The 19,388-nt window shown below is 39.8% G+C and overlaps 1 protein-coding gene across 1 annotated transcript in view; it reads right to left on the reverse strand.

Moving 5' to 3' along the window:
• Positions 1 to 204: 204 nt before the first annotated feature.
• Positions 205 to 19,388, reverse strand: part of LOC135710936 (roundabout homolog 1-like) — a 376,781-nt gene continuing 357,597 nt past the window's right edge. The window contains exon 11 of the mRNA XM_065233660.1: positions 205 to 537. Coding sequence (XP_065089732.1) covers positions 355 to 537 — 183 coding nt within the window. The 3' untranslated portion in view covers positions 205 to 354. The remainder of the gene's footprint in view (positions 538 to 19,388) is intronic.

Below are 19,388 nucleotides of genomic sequence, written 5' to 3' on the forward strand. Positions count from 1 at the left end.
AATATGCATACATGTATTGTTCTGTCTCTAAAAACTACTCACGAGATTTTCAGTTCAGTTATCACTTGTTTTCTATAATATAATTTCTCATCATAGTGTTACCGTTTTATTTTTTTTTTCAGATTTTCATTTTTCTAGTATGCAGAAGGATAGTAGTACAAAAATCCTTACGTTACTCATATACAAAACACGCCCGGCGCCCGTTTCGATGACTTACCTCGCTTCCATTTCCCGTGCCAGAAAACTGCCTCCGGCCACACTATTGCGGTGCGGGTGCGGCCTGTGGAGCAAGACAATCGGCGATTTCCGGACGGAGCGGCGTGTGCGCGTTCTAGCGGATCATCGGTTAAATAATTAATGCGCCGCCAGCCGCCCGGCCAAGGCAGCGATAATTGCGAGTAAATTAATTATGACCGTCGAACCGCCCGCAACCAGCAACCGGATGGCACCGCTGTTGGAGATCGAACTCATCACGAATTCCAGTTCGTCCATCCGCACCTCGTAGTTGCGCGTGTAGAACTGATGGATGTCGCTGATCTGGGCGTGGGAAGAGAGAAAAAACCGGAAATGGTAATCGTTAGAACCAGACAAATCAGCAGGGTGTTGAGTGTGAGTGGGTGGTGAAAGGATTATGTTCGGGTGGTGATCCGATCAGCAACGGGGTGGTTCATTTATTAATTAGCGGCAGTTGTTAACGAGATAAAGAGAGTGGATGCTAAGAGATTTGTTGGGTTGATTACGCTGGAGAAGGTGTTGTAGCGTAAAGTGTGGTGCATAATGGAATGTGGAAAATTGCATAATTCGATTTGTTATTTGTCGGTTAAAGATTTTACTCAACAGTTAGATAACAACACTTCCTCGACTCGTTTTATTGCACACTTCTTGACTCGATATCCCAATAGTCGGAATACTCCATAGCTCAACGAAATTCCTATTGTGATCTATTCATTTTCACTCAAAGAATATTCTGAAATCAATATGTGTAGCTCCTAATTTTCGTTTACGCAATATACATAACTTTTTTTTTCTCTTTGATTTGTTTTCCGTGCTGAGCACCAATGCCCATCAACTCATGAACCGGGGACCAACGGCTTTACTTCCCTTCGAAGGCGTGATCAGAGATGTTATGCCTCAGAACATCCTGGCGCTACTGACTTGGATTGAACCCATCCCTGCTGGGGTATACTTCTCTGAAAACCCAAGACTATTTAAGTGCAAAACTTGGGGTTTTTCAAAGTATATGTGCAAGTAAACCGTGTTAATTTTAAAAGGGGTGGTTCAAAATATTGATTTTGTTCCACCAAGTTCAGTCTATTTCTAATCAGGTTCTGATAATTCTCTCAAATTTTAAATCATTTGGATCCGGACTCATACTGCAATGGCCATTTAAAGTTTATATGATAATTACTATGGTAAAAGTGAACTGTTTGTTCTCAACGTTCTAGCCCTTCACTGTAGTGATATACGGAAAAGATTGCTATCTTCTCTTATGGTAAATTTGATCAGCTACAAGCTTGATCAAGAGAACTTTTTGATAAGGTAACGACCAACCGATCTTCTGGGGTATATTGTGGAACCAAATGTTTATCGTTGAACCAAATCATATACAACAAATCAGCTCAAGTTAACGGAGGACATCCGAGAGTGGTGGGGAGTGGGGATTCCTGTACGAATTATATACTGCATCCATCTGTATAGGAGTACCTGCAGATTTTAACACTCCGGACACGATGTATCTGGAAAAATGTGTAACGGCAAATTGACTGCGTCTAAATCTTTTGAACAGAGACATTACCCAATATTTAACCTTCAAATGCCTTGGAATCTGGTTTGATTCAAAATGCACTTGAGGTACCCAGACTAAGTATTTGAAACAAAAGTGTCAACAAAGGATCAACTTTCTACGATCAATTTCAGGGACATGGTGGGGTGCTCACCGGAAGATCTAATTAAACTGTATTAAACGACTATTCTTTCAGTTCTTGAGTATGGATTTTCAGCAGGAGCTATTGAAAGGAAGCAATAAGCAAGGTTGTTAAATTAAAAATTAAATTAAAATGGAACGCATTCAATATCGTTGTTTACGTACTGCCCTTGGCTGTATGCATTAAACACACCATATGAGCCTAGAGGTTCTAGCGAGAGTAAAACCCTTGCTCTCATTAAGAAAATTGATTAAATGTAGTGTTAGTAAAAACCTTGTGATTGAAAACTTCGAAGAAATGGTTAAATTGATCATCCAGTCTAGATTCGTGCGATCTATCTTAATTATATGTCATCGGATATTAGCCTTCCGTGCTGTAACCCTCCTCGTGCAGTTCCCCCATTGACTATTATCTCTCCATCAAACAGGCTATTCAAGGAGTTTCAGATCAACTTCGACCTATCTCAATTCTCCGTATTTTTGCTGAAAAGTACCAACAAGTCAATTGCAATAGAAGATTTTTCACTGATGGATCACGCATTGATGGATCCACTGGCTTCGGCGTCTTCAATAAATGCTCAACCGCCTTTCGGAAACTTCAGGAACCTTGTTCCGTTTATTTTGCTGAGCTAGCAGCAATCAACTTCGCATTGGGGATGATTTTCGATATGCCCATTAATGGTCTATGGGTCATCTTCTAGGATAGTTTCAGTTCGATTGAGGCTATTCGATCGATGAAACAAGGTAGGCACTCATCTTATTTCCTTTCAAAGGTAAGGGAGCAGATGAGTTTGCGGGTCGAAAGATCATATATGATTACCTTTGTATGGGTCCCCTCACATTGCTCAATCCTAGACAGTGGTTACATTCCATTGCTCCAAATGTTTCTTCGAATGCGTGTTTCAAAGGTATGGATGTAAGTCAGGGCTTCATTCGCGTGATGTCAACACTTAAGTCCAACCACTACTCGCTAGACGCACATCTCTGCAGAATAAACCTCACTAACAGCAATATATGTAGGTGTAGAACCGGTTATGAAGACATCGATTACGCAGTTTGGTATTACCCGGGTAATGACGCCTCCAGAGCACGACTGTTGGATACCCTAGTGTCCCGTGGTAGACAACCCTTCCGTGAAGTAAGAGTTGTATAAGAACCCGTGATATTCCCTACATGCAGGCGATCTATGAATTCCTTTGTTTGTCTGATGTTAGAGTTTGATGTGACCATTTCCTCCTTTCCAAACAATTTCCAACCATTGTGTCCCAGTCTTATTATTCTCCTGTTTCTGTGCTACTTGCCCCTGCCCAGCCAGGATTTGGTCAACCGTAGTATCTGAAACAGGCTTCAGAAACCAGTTTCCCACCTAGCTACTTCCAATCGAAATTGTTACCCATTAACCTCGAGCCCGCCATGAGTAATTGGTACCCAATACTAACCTCGAACTACTGCTGTTTGAAATGTAAATTCAAACATTACTGATTTTTGGCTCCACAAAGTGTTACACACTATTGAGCCTAGTAAATAAACGAACTAGTTAAAAAAAAGTTCAGCAGTTCAGCAATGGATTTTAAATCTTTTGGTACCAAATAATTCTTTATAGCATACTATTTTAAATGGCACCAATATATTTGGAATTCTCCTATAATTGCTGAGCTATTATTTTTCAAACATTGCAAGTTTGCCGTCACACATTGAACCGGAGGCATCGTGTTCGGAGTGTTGAAAGTATTTCGCAAACAAAATATTAAGATGATATTAAAAATTTGGGTTTTGATGCGGTGATTTATGGGGGTTCGAGCTGCAGAATCTGCGCACCCTCCACTCGATGCCACAAATAACCTGTACCCATGCACATTGTTTCTTGAATTTGTGAGAATATTTGAGAAGATTTAATTCTCAGCATTCCCCGAAATATTCACAAAACTACGAATTTTCTAAAATAATCATACAAATTCAATTTTTCTTACAAAATCATCCATCCTATCCATAAAAACAAGAGTTGCCTTGAGGTACGTTCAACCTGTACCCATACAGATTGATAATGTTTGTTTAAAGATATTTAAAAATTCCTTCTCCCATGTTTGTTGGTTATCTTCTTTAATGGGTAAACAGAATGTTTAGCTGGATGTAGGTATTCAAGGGTATTTCGATATACTTTTTTTTAAATCACGTTTTTGGTCATTAAGTAGCGTATAATACACTTAAGTAACATGTTTTTTGGGTCAAATCGGGCTAAAATTTCTCGAGGAATCCAAATCTGAAGTCAGATTTTACGTATAATGTATTTTAAAGAGTTTTATATATAGTATAGAATAATAAATTTTTAGGTACGTTACAAATGAACCTCAGATTCGGAAAGTACGCTATTGGTACACTACATTGAGCCAGTAGTGGCTCTAGCTCCAATATTTGGCCTCAGTGCCAATTTTAGTTAATAATAAGATATCATGGATGATTTGGGCTCTGGCCGACTGAATTTCCAAAGTTTAACATATATTCATGAAGAGTTTTATGAGTGTGTTGATTTATTTCCTTTTAAATCCGTTATAATTGCTTATCTTTTGACAGATACGCGTATTTCGTCTACTACTTGCAGACTTCATCAGTGCCAAATACTCAAAACCACTTGCTTGGCAGCTTGCTCGGGTAGCTATCCCAAAACGCTTGGGAAAATAAAATGGTTAAGAGCTATCTAATGTTACCCGAAAATAATTCATATGTCACGCTAATGAAATTCATATATGTTGTTTATAAGTAGAGTCTTATGAAATTCTTTGGTTTATTTGCCTCAGTGTAGGGCTTTATCCATACAATGTTGCAAGATAATCATGCAATCATAAATGGGGGATGCTTAGATCCTTGAATTGATAATTTGTAAATACTACGGACCTGATCATTTATTATTATTATCATCCTTCCTCTTCATCTTCTTCGCATTTCAAGCTTATTGCTTATCGCATATTAGCTTATTGCGTGCTCTCAACTTAGTGTTCTAGATGCACTTCCACAGTTATTAATTGAGAGCTTACGATGTCTATACAGTTAGTACTTGTTGCATTAGTATAATTATGTGGCAAATACAATCATTCTGTATGCCCAGGGAAGTCGAGAAATTTTCCACCCCGAAAAATGCCTAGACAGGACCAGAATGCCAAATATAATATGGCAGAACAGGAAACCCAAAATGCAAGTACCTACTTTGTGAATTTAAACTCAGTTTTCTCAACAATTGTGCTGCTTCAAAAAATCTAACTAGACGTATGGATTCAGCAAAGCCCATTCAAAAAAATACAAGCCTAATTTTCAAAGATACTCTTGGCTGATCAACTTGGCTGAACAAGAAACCCAAATTTCTATAAAAATGCGTACTCTTGAGGATTCAAACCCAGTTTTCTAAAAAATTGTGCATGCTTCAAAACATGTACCATCACGTATGGATTGAGCAGGGTCCAGTCTAAAAAATCTAAGCCCATTTTTCAAAATACGGAGCCAAAATCCAACTTGGCTGAACAGTTAACCCGAATTTCTATCAAAATACGTATTTTTGTGAATTTAAAGTTGGTTTTCACAAAAATTCTAAAATTAAACCCTGACGTTTAGCGGCGCCGGTGGTGTAGTGGTAAGCGTGATTGCCTCTCACCCCAGCAGGCCTTGATTCAATTCCAGTCGACGCCGCCGGGATGTTCTGAGGCATAACATCTCTGATCACGCATTCCTTCGGAAGGGAAGTAAAGCCGTTGGCCCCTGGTTCATGAGTTGATGGCTCGATAGGTAGGGTCCAGGGTGTGGGAGCTGCCTCCTTTGCGTCGGTAGCATTGGTGCTCAGCACGGAAAACAAACCAAAGGAAAAAAAAAACCCTGACGTATGGATTTAGCAAGGTTCATTCATTAAAATCCAATTCTATTTTTCAAACATCGGGGCCAAAGTTCAACTTGGCAGAACAAAAAATTAACGTTTCTTTTACAATACGTACTTTTGTGAATTTAAACTCTGATTTCACGAAAATTGAGAAATTCAACCCTCACGTATGGGTTCAGTCAATTCTATTCTAAAATACAAGCCTATTTTTCAAAGATTGGAGCAAAACATAAACATGAAATTTCTATGAAAATACCTACTTTTGTGAATATTAACCAAGGTGGTCCTTTACCTACGAATTCAGCAAGCTCCGTTCTATAAAATCTAAGCACAACTTTTCAAAACAAGCACAACAACCGTTCTATAAAAACTAAACAAACCGAAATCCAACCTGGCTTCAAAAAAATCTATCATCACGTACGAACTCACAAAGGTCTATTCTATAAAATCCAATAGTTTTTTTCAAAGGACAGATCCAAAATCCAACTTGGCTGATCAAGAAACCCAAATTTCTATAAAAATAATTACTTTTGTGGATGTAGACCCACTTTTCTCAACAATTGTGTCTTATACAACGTTGCGGAACTGGATCGTCCACCTTTGTTGGTGTTGTGATTTTAACTGACTATGTACTACTTTTCGTACTACTTTTCGTACTACTTTTCGTACTACTTTTCGTACTACTTTTCGTACGATTGGCTTATGACTTGTTGACATAAGTTGCACCAAAACAATTCATACGAAGGATTTATGGAATTCACATATTTTCCGTACACCTTTTTTTGGATGAAGCTATAAATGCTAAAAATGGAGTATGAATTCATAAGATACCTATGAAATTGGATGGAACGCATATTTTCATGTTTTTTTCATGTCATTCACACGATGCAGCTTATGAAAATAGAAAGGAGGTTTCCTCAGTGTTTAATTCCCACATAACGAAAAGGCGTACGAAATTAATAGTTAAGTCTCATGATATCCATCATTCGTTTGTATTCAAATTCATAGTTGTATGAGTGAAAAATCAAACGATGGCTGGTTGAAGAAATCTGACAGTTTTTCATAGTTCTATCATATAAAATCCAACATAAAATCTTGTCGCAAAAAAACATACGATGTTTCTATAAAATTTTATGGAATAATAATCTCAGTGTAGTTCACATAATATTTGACGTTTGTACGCTGTTGGTAATTTCCCATGAATAATCGTGCGCTGAATCCAAAAATGTAGTCAGAAAAATAATAGATTTAGTTTTCTAGATACAGCTAAAAAAAATATGAAATTTCACCTAATAAAAGTTTTTTACTAAAATACAAATATCTCCGATTGTAAAAGTGAGAAAATTTACTTTCGATCCACTGAATAATATTTTCCAGTGAGATTAGTGGTATTCTTGGCACAACCACTACAAACATTTGTATTTACCTTGCTGGAAAACTTAACTAAAATCCAATTTATCTTGTAAATATATAGAACAGTGGTTCCCAACTTCTCCAGATCCGCGACCCCTTTTACGAAAAATTGAGAGTCCCGTAGCCCCCTGGAATGTACGATGGATAAATTGTGCTAAGATGAGAGAAAAACATTAATTTGGTTTGCTATCTAATGGATTTATTTCATCTTATGTTAACAACAGACAAAAACTAATTCAGTGTGATTTTTGCGCTTGGATTTGAGATACTAGTTTAGGAATACGGGGCTGCGTTTTAGACAACGCCAATCTCATATCGTCCTCAACGTTCAGTCTGTTCCTCAACTTTGTCTTGATTTGGAGGAGAGTTGAAAATCCGCTCTCACAGAGGTAAAGGGCGAACACGAAATTATTGCGACACATTCAACAGGGCATAACTTTTTTACCATTGGGTAAAAATCAACCAAATTTTGCACACTTTCTCATTGATGTGTATTGTGTACATGCTGTCAAACTCGAAGTCGTGTTTTTCGATTCAACGAAAATGGAGGTGAACCAACGCGAGTTGAGAGAACAAATTCTTTCCAAACACCTGGAATTTCCTGACCTGTCGCATCGGCAGTTGGGAAAAATGTTGAACATTCACCATTCAACCGTCTCCAGAGTGTTGAAGCGGTTCCAGGAGTGGTTGACGTTGGATCACGGCAAAGGAGCTGGAAGAAAACTGGGACCGGAGAATAAAAAGACGGAGGGAAAGGTGAAGCGGATGATTAAAGCAAATCCCAACGTCTCAAGCCGTGATTTGGCTAAAAAGATCGGCATGTCGCAGAGCTACGTCCAGAATGCAAAGAAGAGAGCTGGACTACATCCATACAAGGTACAGAACTTCCCAAACCGCGATGAGCGGCAACAATCGACGGCTTAAACTCGGGCACGGAAGCTCTACGAGAAGATGCTGACAAAATATGGCTGCTGTGTGATGGACGACGAAACGAATATAAAAGCCGATTTTAAGCAAATTCCGGGGTTGGAGTTTTTTACCGGCAAGAGCAAGTTCGATGTGGACGACAAATTTAAGAAGAAGAAAATGTCGAAGTTCGCCTCCAAATATCTCATTTGACAGGCCATCTGCTCTTGCTGACTGAGGAGTGAGCCTTTCGTGACAAAGGGCACAGTAAATGGCGAGATCTACAAATCTGAGTGCCTCGAGAAGCGCCTTTTGCCGTTCTTGCAGCAGCACGACGAAGCTCCGCTATTTTGGCCAGATTTGGCATCATGCCACTATTCTAAAAGTGTCCTGGAGTGGTATGAGGCCAATTCTGTCCATTTTGTTCCAAAGGACATGAATCCGCCAAACTGTCCGGAGCTGCGCCCGGTGGAGCAGTACTGGGCAATAATGAAGCGGGAACTTCGGAAGAGCAAGAAGACAGTCAAAGATGAGAAGGACATGTTAAGAAAATGGAAAAAAAAACTGAGAAACTGGTACCGGATGACACTGTAAAGACTTTGGTGGAGGGCATCAAGCGAAAATGCGTTCAATTTTACACTCAAGGCTCCATCGATTAACTTTTCTTTTGATTTTTGAAGTAAATATATGTATAAAACTACCCTAAAATATTAATGTTTAGATTATAAGAAAATTGGCATGACATTTTCGGTGTCGCAATAATTTCGTGTCCGCCCTTTATGTAGATGCAAATGGGATCAGGACCTTTAATGCCTGCAAGGAGACTTTGGGGTACGGCTCGTACATGGTACACCAGAACTGGTTCAAATCCTTTTCATGGCACAAATCACGAGGAGAGGAATCATTTCTCATATCTAAGTATTCGTCCTGTATCTCATCAGAAAGACTAGCCACATCCAATGAAGAAGAAAACGGGTTGCGGACTAAAGCAGCGTCTTCTTTTGTCAGCTCGGGGAAATACTTCTCAAATTCTTATCCAGTGAATCAAGATGGGCAATTATTTCTAATTTAAGATCCGAATTCAGCTCGTTCGCTCCTTTGTCAGTCATACTGCACAGTCTATCGAACATGGCAACATTTCCAATATTAACCTTTCGGCGCCAGTTTTTGATTTTTGCCATGAATGCTTGAAGATGGTCTTGGAAGTGAACAAGATTGATTTGTTTGCCCTGTAGCTTCAAGTTCAGCGAATTTAGATGCTCGAAAATATCTGTTAGGTAAGCGAGGTACTTCTGCCAGCTTTCCTCATTAAAATTAGCAAGGAAATCGTTTTTCCCTTGAGCTTTCAAGAACATTTGGGTTTCGTCCTTCAATTCGAAAACACGGTTGAGTACATTGCCTTTCGACAACCAGCGCACGGAAGTGTAGAAAAGAAGAACCTCATGATCTGAGTTCATTTATTTGCAGAGTTTTTTGAATAAACGGGTATTCAGAGCTCCAGATTTAATATAGTCAACAATTTTTATGACTGAATCCAGTACTTTCAACAACGGTTCCGGCAGAGTCTTGCTGGCAAGGGCATATCGATGAATCATGCAATGAACAGTAGTGGCGTGTGGAGCAAGCTCTTTAACCTTTCCTGAAACCCTGATTTGTTACCAAGCATTGCTGGAGCGCCATCGGTACAAACTCCACCGACTTTTTCCCACTGTAAGCCACCCGATTCAAAAAAATGTTTTGATTTTGATAACATCACTTTTGGTAGAAGTTTCCAGATCACTACAGAAAAGAAACTCTTCCTTTAATTCGCCAGAGTAAACGTACTTCACAAATACCAACAGTTGCGCACAGGAGTTGACATCCGTAGATTCGTCGAGTTGGATTCCAAATAGAGGGGATTGCTTGATTTCTTCCAAAATTTGCACTTTAACATCTTCGGACATATGGGTAATTCGTCTTTGCACGGTGTTGTTTGACAACAAGACTTGCCGCATTTTACTCTCACTTGCTTCCCCAAGTACCAAATTCACCATTTTCAGCATGCTGGGCTTGATGAGAGTTTCTCCGATTGTATGTGGTTTTTTGTTTTTCGCGATTTCCAATGCTGCTTCATATGACGCCTGCACTACTGTGGTGTTCTATTGTTGGATGCTGCCTGTAGCATCGAATCTTTGCCGTTTAAGGCCTGCTTCATGTAACGATCAGGAATGTTGTATAAATTTGTATATAATTTGATAATGTTAAATTGTTTGAATTAAATTCCTTTGCTTAGGCAGTAGGAAGACACAAGCATTTTTGTTGAAATCTTTCCTAAGACGGGTCCATTTAATTTATGGATAAGGTAGGAAAGGGACAGTCGCGCAATTAAACGAGCCAAGTTATCTTTCGTGTTTTTAGATTCACGATAGGACACGAAGGGTTTCGGGAAATGATGGACTTCCGGTTCGTCCGAATTTTACTTTCCTTTATCTGAGGATTCACGGTCCCGATCATTTCGTCCGTGACTTCCCAACGTTCTTGAAGTGTGCGCGTTTGTTCGTGGTCGTTTTCCCTAGTTAAAGTATGTAATTTAAAGTGATGTCTAGTGTTTAAAATTAATTAAAGATTTTTGTTCGTTCCTTTAGCTAGTAAAATAAGTGTGCGTTTAGAGAATTGTGTGCGATCAGGAGAAAGGCTAGATACATCTACAGGTAATTTTTGATGTGCTCAATATGTGCTGTCCATGTCCGTGCTCGTGCTTGTGCTCACTGTTCTGGTGTAGTCGTGTTAAATCGTGCCCACCGTGCCCAAACGCAGCAATTTCTCCCCAACGGACGGAATTTCCCGGCAATCGCCAACCGGCCGGAAGCGGACGACTCCGTCACGTAATCGGTCCGAGGAGACTCAGGGGATCTCCACGTGGACACGGTTCACCCGCCGGTTCGTCAACCTACCGGCACGGCAGAGTAACCGCCATCGCATCGGCGTGTGAAACGCCATTGTCAGCGAAGCACCTCCATTAGACTGATGCAAAATTTGAAATTTTCGCTCCACAGTGCTTAAACGGTTCCAAATCGGGTCCTGGTTAGCCTCCCAAAATTTGAACTACTTTAGTCAGAAACTGCCTTGGCACAAACCATTTCAAGTTTATATGGGAATTACTATGGGAAAACTTATGTTTTTGTTCATTTCTATCTAACAATTCACCACATCACTATGCTTTTAAAAATCATACCAGTGATTGTAGAAAATTTTCTCAGCTACAACTTTAATCAAAATCACTTTTCAATCAAAAGTAAGGAACAAAAGTTATTAATGATTCAAGCCACTGATGTCTTATAATTATGCTCATTCAACTGTTCAGCAGGCAACATTGGTATTTCTGGTGCGAAGAATAGAACACAATTATCATGGCTACTATGTCACACTGCAGAATACAGTGTTGCCCACAGAACAGCTGCTTGATCATGCCATAAGATTATCAATCTCTTAAAGAATTAATAACATTTTGATTTGACATTCGACTGAAAAACAATGTTCCGCAAAGTTGTAGCTTAGAAAATTTCCCGTAAGAATAATTATTGCAATTTTCGAAAAAGCAATATGGAAAATTGGTAGAAGACAATGAACAGAAAGTTTGGTTTTCCCATAGTAATTTCCATATAAACTTCGAATAGTTTGTGCCAAGTCAGTTTCTTTCCAAATGAGTTTAAATTTTGGGAGGCTTATCAGGACCTGATTTGAAACCGTTTGAGCACTGTGGAGCGAAAATTTCAAATTTTGCATCAGTCTAACCTCCATTCATCGGATCACCATCGACGATCCCTAAAGAGTGCGTCGAACCCGTCGATAGGTCATCGACTGTGACCATCACGTAAACCAACATCATCTGGTGAGTCAAGCCTTTTGTATTTTTGGAGTGTGGCGTCCGGCGAGGGCGCCACGGAGTGATTTTTTGCCAGTCTAAGACTGATGAGCGAGTAGCGCCGAGTTTCCGTGACACGCTTTTCCGGAACTCGTGATGTGGCATTCCCGCCTTTGAAAAGTAACGTTTTTCAACGCCAACGTCGTTGTCACCAGGAGCACAGACTCGTTTGGAGCTGAGTTGCCGATAAAGTGACGTCACACACATATTTAAGTAGAGCACATGAGCACATTAGTTAGGGAGAGAGAAATCGCACACACATAGGAGATAGGAGCGAACACACACAAGTAAAACCGAAATCGATTGGAACATGTAAAGAAAGATTATTTCAAATAGGTATGTCACTGAAATAATGTAAAATGAAACAAACGAATTTAGAGCAAAGCAATCAATACCTTCGCGGCCCCCTGGGAAGGCTTCGCGACCCCCCAGTCGGCCGCGGACCACCGGTTGGAACTATCAACTCTATACTTTCATCTCCTCACCTATCGTATAAAACTTACCACTTTAGTCTCTGTTATTTGAAATTAGCATCTTCAACTATGGATATATTTGACTTCACGCAGAAGTAATACAAAACACATAGTCAAAGTTAAACAAACTATTAATTAACAACAATATCACTAATTGTACGGACAAATTATGTTGAAATGATCGAGATATAGATATTTATGTTTTAGAAAACAAACCTTTTTTTAAGTTAAATTCTATTTATTATCTATATCTAGAAACTCCCCTATTGAGATTTGTTGACTAAATTTTTAGATTTAGCGCACGATTTAACATAAAAATCATAGGTCAAACATTGAAGTTCATTATTTTACTTTTATTTGTAAACTAGTGTAATTATAGCTTCTCTCCGGGTAGCACACTTCCTTTACGAAAAGTTTGCTTACGACTGTAAAAATTCGTATAGAAGTTTATACACCTGACTCACCACAACCATGCTTCTCTTCTTCTTCGCATTGCATATCGCATATTAGCTTATTGCGTGCTCTCAATTTAGTGTTCTGTTCTAGGTGCACTTCCACAGTTATTAGTTGAGAGCTTTCGATGCCTGTACCATTTTTGCATTGGTATAATTGTGTGGCAAGTCCAATCATACTTCTATGCCCAGGGAAGTCGAGAAATTTTCCTACCCGAAAAATTCCTAGACCGGACCGGGAATCGAACCCAGCCACCTCTTCCAGCATGGTCTTGCTTTGTAGCTGCGCCTTTACCGACTGAGCTAAGGGAGGTCCCTGCTTCCAGGGTGACCATTATCGTAGTGGAAGGGATTCAAAGCAGACACGTTCTTTTGAAAATAAATCCACTTTCATATCAATTATGTTTTTCATGAGAAATTCACAAATCACAATCGTTCCAATTCCGTTCCAAGAAATGGTTGTGAAACTTCACACCTCAACTCGCTTCGCTTTAACGCCTACCAACCAACGACGATTGAAATCGGAAGTGGCACTGCTATAGCGGTTCCGGTGCCGCTGCCGTTGGAGAATTTCTAAAGACATGCCAATATATTCATTCGATCCGCCAACGAGTAGATATACCTTTGCCAGAGAGGACACCGGGGTAATATGAACGTTCGCGATAATGAAGAGCAATTGGTTTGCGCCGGAATTAGTCGAGAATAATTAATTCAGTCTCTGCCGTCGCCGCCCTTGCCGCCGTAGTAGCAATAAGGGGTTGTGCGACGTACTGTCATCGGTTATGGGCTGTTTGCAAACAAGTACTGGGAGGCTGGGCAGACAGCAACAATGCCAAATAGCGATAATTATAATTGCTTGCCGACAATAATGAGCACAATAACAAACGCAATAACAGCACTTGATTGCTTGTTTCAACTGTTGTTTGCGTTAAACGCCATAAATTATCCGGGCGTTCGACGTTCAAATCGATTCGGTATGACTTCGCGGATGAGCACAAAGGATATGACTTTAGTTTGCGTAAAAGTTATGACGACCGTCATAAATGGTGCTTCACTAGCGGAAGTCTTATAATAATTCCTAGTCATGATAGAGAAGAAAACTCGTGTGAATTCTCGTTTCCCGGATGCTCCGGTCGTTCAATATTTTCCACTCAGTTGGATGCAATTTTTCTACCGAATAGCTCCTCGGAAACGGGCAATAAAAATCGATTCCGCATGGCAGGTGCAGAATCAAAAGTTAAGCGAATCCCGGTAATCTTTTTCGATTAAGCATCGTCCGCCTGTGAGCCATATTCGTTCGACGAAACCGTTCTCCGCTTCTCCGGTGGTTCCTCGAGGCGGAAAATACGAGCGACGAGAAGGATTTTCTGCCTTCAGACATGACTAAGCCAGTCCTGTGGCAACTAATTCCTGGGATTCACAAACTGAGAGAGGGAAGCAAAATGGGCACCGGGCAGTCACATACACTCCCGTGTGTCAATCCGAAGGAAATTAAAAATGGAATATAATCACCTCTCATCTCGTTTCCTTTTTTAAAGCTTGTTTCACGGGTTTCACGTGCGAATGGGGACACAAGTTGACTTCTGCAAAGTCTACCTTCCGTGAAGGGAACACCGTTTTCCCACCGACACGGCAACGACCTGTTGTTGGTCGAACAGGATTTTAATTATTTATGATCATTTAATTTTCCCCGACGCCACCGCCGAGGTTGGTCGGTTGGTTCACAGAAAGAAAGGGGAACGGACTGAATTTTTCAACGGCTCTTAAGCAGGACTTTTCGCGATAAAGTCGTGCGAAATGTGAACTGTCGGCAAAGCGTCGTGTGATTATCGAGCTCCTGAACTTCTGGCTTGGTTGACTTCGGCTGTAGTGAGCGAGCGAGTTTAGGGTGGGAAGGTTGTGCCTCCGAAGGGGAGATTCCGGAAACGTTGTGCGACTGTATAGCAACCTAGTTTATTATGATAATAGGGATTAAGGAGGTATGAAATTTTTATCGGGCTTGGCTTTTGGTGGCTTCAGGAAAATTTGGGCTGAGCAAACGGTGTAGGGATTTCGTAGAAGTGGGAAGCTGAATGAGAAATGGTTGGAACTTCAGATGGTGAGTACACGCTTCGACTACTTTATACTCAATTTGATAACAAATGATCAATGACTAACTAGACCACCGAACACGAAACATATCCTCCGAGAAGCCATCCGAAAGTTTTCCCTGTTTGGATGTTTGGTTTGTTGAGCAACCATGTTCTATAGAATTTATTTTTCCGGTGCCTTGCCTACGCTCATCCGCTTGTGTACATTATTTCCATGTAGGAATGTGTTGACTTATATGGGAATGTATATTTGCAGCAGAAGGCGAAAAATTGTTCGTCGCTAGAAAAGTTCTACGTTTTCAACTTTGTACAAAATAGCAGCAGCATTTTCACCCTCCGTTGAGTACTTTTCCCATATGCAAAGCCATGCAATTTCCGAGGTCTTCGGGTTTGTCATTTATACGATAGAGAAGATTATTATGCGATGAACTCTTGAATTCATGTCCTAACCCACTTTGGTTTGAAAGATAATACTTGTGGGGTCCAACACTGCGAAGCAGAAATGGTGAGAAATTTAATCTGATTACATTAAAGTTCCAGTAGTTCACGTAGGCATAATCGGATCATATTTGGAAACCAATCAAAATTCAACTCATTCTAAATATACCGAATTCACTCGTTGTTGGCTTCCCCGAACAGTAAACAAACAAGTCTCGTCGCGTCATCATTTGAGGTACCTCCCATAGCACTGTTGTGAGGCACGCCGTTGTCTGTTGGGTGACATTTCACTCCCACAAGCACGCAACCAAAGCTGACTCCGGGGTTTGGGAGACAACTTGGAGTCTGCCGAAGTTGTTTTGACTCCGGAGGCGGAAAAGCACAAAGCTAAACTTCACACATGATTGCAAATAAAAATATCATTCCTTCATGCTCCACCCAGGCAGATCCCATCCAATGAATGGATGACTCTTTGGTAGGCGAAACGGGAAACACAATAACCCCGGTTCAAGTTTCCTTCTACGAAACAATCCCGGTTGTAGACTGCTGCTAGCAGAAAAACACTCATATAACCTCCAAAGTGCTTGACGATGACATACATTCCCATCATCTCCCACCTCCACCGTAGCACTTTTTGAAACTCTATAGCTGCTCATTGGTATCGGGATGATGTTGTTTCGTGTTGTGGGACGCCCGATTGCAAACGATAAAATGGGAGCAGTAGGAGCAGCACAAGAATGGCAAGCGGCTCATTTTTCACGGCTTCCGGTGGATGCCAGCTGGGAAGTGTGATGAGCAAGGCCACCGTTGAGCGCACGGGAATGAGCGAAGAATGATGTCTCGTGTGAGTGCTCACACTACGGCAGATATGGGACGGGAAGAGGCGTTGCACGGTCTGGGTGGTTCTGGTTATCCTTTTAATTACGCAGTGGGCTTCACACAGCTTTTCCTGCTGTTATGATTTATTTAACAAAATTCAATTTTAATTTTTTTTTTCAATTTACTGGATTTCTGATTTCTGTTCGATTTTGTTTGTAGTGTAGTGACATTCGCATTAACCAATGTTGCAAGTTGCACACATTCATAGGTAGTACAAGTAATTGATCATTGTATGAGTGATGTAGCCGTTCTAAGGCAGCAATTTGAGATCAATCACTGTTTCTAAGATGGGATTGATATAACCTCCAACGATTGAGTACTGTCCTGGCTTAATCCTTGAAACTGGTGGGGATAAATGGAGACATTGGTTAAAAACTTACTGAATAAAGAGATGTAGAGAATTCTACGACGCCTAATAAGTGTCACGGTAAGGGTGGTAATTGTTGTAGGTAGAGTATGATAAAGAATACAATATATTAAATTACTAGTCGCAGTGGATTTATGTCCCTGACAGAAGAAGACGTCCAAAAATACACACTACGAAAAAAATCTTGTAAATTTTGGTGCTTCGAAACCGACACATTCAAGCGGCTTTTATGACATAAGAATCTGATGAGCGAATTTAATCGAACAATCCAATCAAAAGCACTTATTGTCAAGTATGCCTATGTTTCAATTTGGGAACACTTAATTTAAGTAAAAATCATTATATCTAAGTGTGTACGTTTGGTATACGTTACAGTAAACTGAGAAAGCTACCCACTGAGTAGAGTTGCTGCACTTAACCACCAAGTAGCACACTTTCGTTCCCAAAATTTGAAGGATCTTTTTTATCACTGAAATAAGTCATGTATGGGAAATGGCTCTAATGTTGGCCTACGTATCTAAGATTGGGCCCATCGCTAAAAATCTACTGTTAATCAATTTTATCTAGATGAAAGCGTCATTGGGACGGTACTAATGGATATTTTCGGTCACTGTTGAGAATTTAGTCGATTGCTGAATTTATGTATGGGCCCAAATTATTGGAATTTTGGGGCCTCCCTTAGCTCAGTCGGTACAGGCGCAGCTACAAAGCAAGACCATGCTGGAGGTGGCTGGGTTCGATTCCCGGTCCGGTCTAAAATTTTTCGGGTAGGAAAATTTCTCGACTTCCCTGGGCATAGAAGTATGATTGGACTTGCCACACAATTATAATAATGCAAAAATTGTACAGGCATCGAAAGCTCTCAATTAATAACTGTGGAAGTGCATCTTATAGAACACTAAGTTGATATTCATGCTATAGTTCTCTACGAAATTGCCGATTTAGATTTCTATATCATAATTCTATGAGATTTGGGAAACCATTTTCAAAAAATATGAGCTTTAACGCAATAGTAGCTAGTAATAGTAGCAAAACTATGACGTAGTGCTATAAAATATAATTTTCGAGTGTACACACGATTGAATTTTTTGTGTATTTTTTTTTTCGCTTAATGAACCGGTGCGCATCATAAAAAAAAATAATTGCAGGAAAACAAGACTATCGTGCGATATTGACAAAATTGATCCTCAATTGATTGATAGACATGATCCTCAAAAAATCCTTCGTCAAAATCTCATTCATTTTTTCTTCAATGACAAAGATTCACCTGGTAACCAAAAATGAGGTGAAGTGACAGTAAGGATGGTGAAGTGACAATTTTTACCTCGGATGAGGTGAGTCTCCATGCAAATCAAATGGAGAGTCACCTCACTCGAGCTGACAATTGTCACCTCACCGGTGACAGCGTGTCACTCCACCTCACACATCGCGCAGAATAGGCCTACTAGGATCAGTTTCATGAATGGATCACTTTTACGGATGTTCCGGATGTTTCTTGTGACTTACCGGAAACTTACTCTTCCCAAAAGGTGGCCAACTATCTGCTTAACAATTTCATCAAAGACATCAGAAAGTTATCTCTACAAATTACCGAATAAAATTGTCGAATAAATTCAAACTTGTGACCGGAATATAGACCCTGGAGACCACGCGATGGTCCACTGGAACATCCGTAAAAGTGGTAAATTCATGATACTGATCCTCAACATCCACGGGTTTTTCGAAACCTCTCATAGAAGTTTTATCATAATTAATATGAAGTTATAACCGGAATTTGGTCACTGAAAACCACGAGGTGGTCCACTAAAACATCTGAAACATCCGTAAAAGTGGTCAATTTATGAAACTAATCTTAGATCTCCGCGTTTTTTTTTTCAAACCCACTCATAGACCGTCTTATCAGAATTAATTCAAAGTTGTGACCATAATATAGACACTGCTGACCACGGGATGGTCCACCGGAAAATTTGGAACATCCGTAAAAGTGGTCAATTCATGAAACTATTCCTAGAATTCTACGTTTTTTAAAGCCATTCATTGACATCTTATTAATATGAACTCGGAGTTGTGACCACTCATTGTCATCTTATCAGAATCAATTTGGAGTTTTGACCAGAAATTTTACCCTGGGGACCAGTGCACAAAGGTCCCCAAGCCGTATTTAGGAAGACAACAATATTTGCGCCCAAACCATCACTTTTAGTTATATGGTGTGTTGTAGAAAGTTTATTCGTATTTTTTGGCCTATCTTTTAATATAAGTGAAATTAGGGTGGTCCATAAAATTGGAGAATTGAAAATACAAAGTTTTTGAATGTTTGAGAAAGACCAATGCAGTGTTCGAAATAGTTGTTGAACAATTGCTTAAGACATCAAATTTATATCTCTTATGGTTCATTACCTATGAGTATTTTAAGCATGCAGGTTAGGGTGGCCCCTAGAAAATCGGCCTTCTTTATATATCACTTTATAAGTTCATTTCTCGTTGAAACTTTGTTTCAAATCCTTCAAAAACTTTTTATGACGCATATTTTTGCTGAAGCAACTTAATTGTTATTTCCTTTATTTGAAAAGTTATTGCTTTTTGGTAAAAAATTTGACTCTTTTAAATTTATCGCTCTCACTTTTTTCTCTTAAAAAATGAATACAAACACGATCTTTCAAAAGAAATCAAAAGTTTG

Source organism: Ochlerotatus camptorhynchus, unplaced genomic scaffold (assembly GCF_037179485.1).
Source record: "Ochlerotatus camptorhynchus isolate MF236.1 unplaced genomic scaffold, CSIRO-AGI_Acam_v1.1 ptg000406l, whole genome shotgun sequence".
NCBI classification, from domain to species: domain Eukaryota; kingdom Metazoa; phylum Arthropoda; class Insecta; order Diptera; family Culicidae; genus Ochlerotatus; species Ochlerotatus camptorhynchus.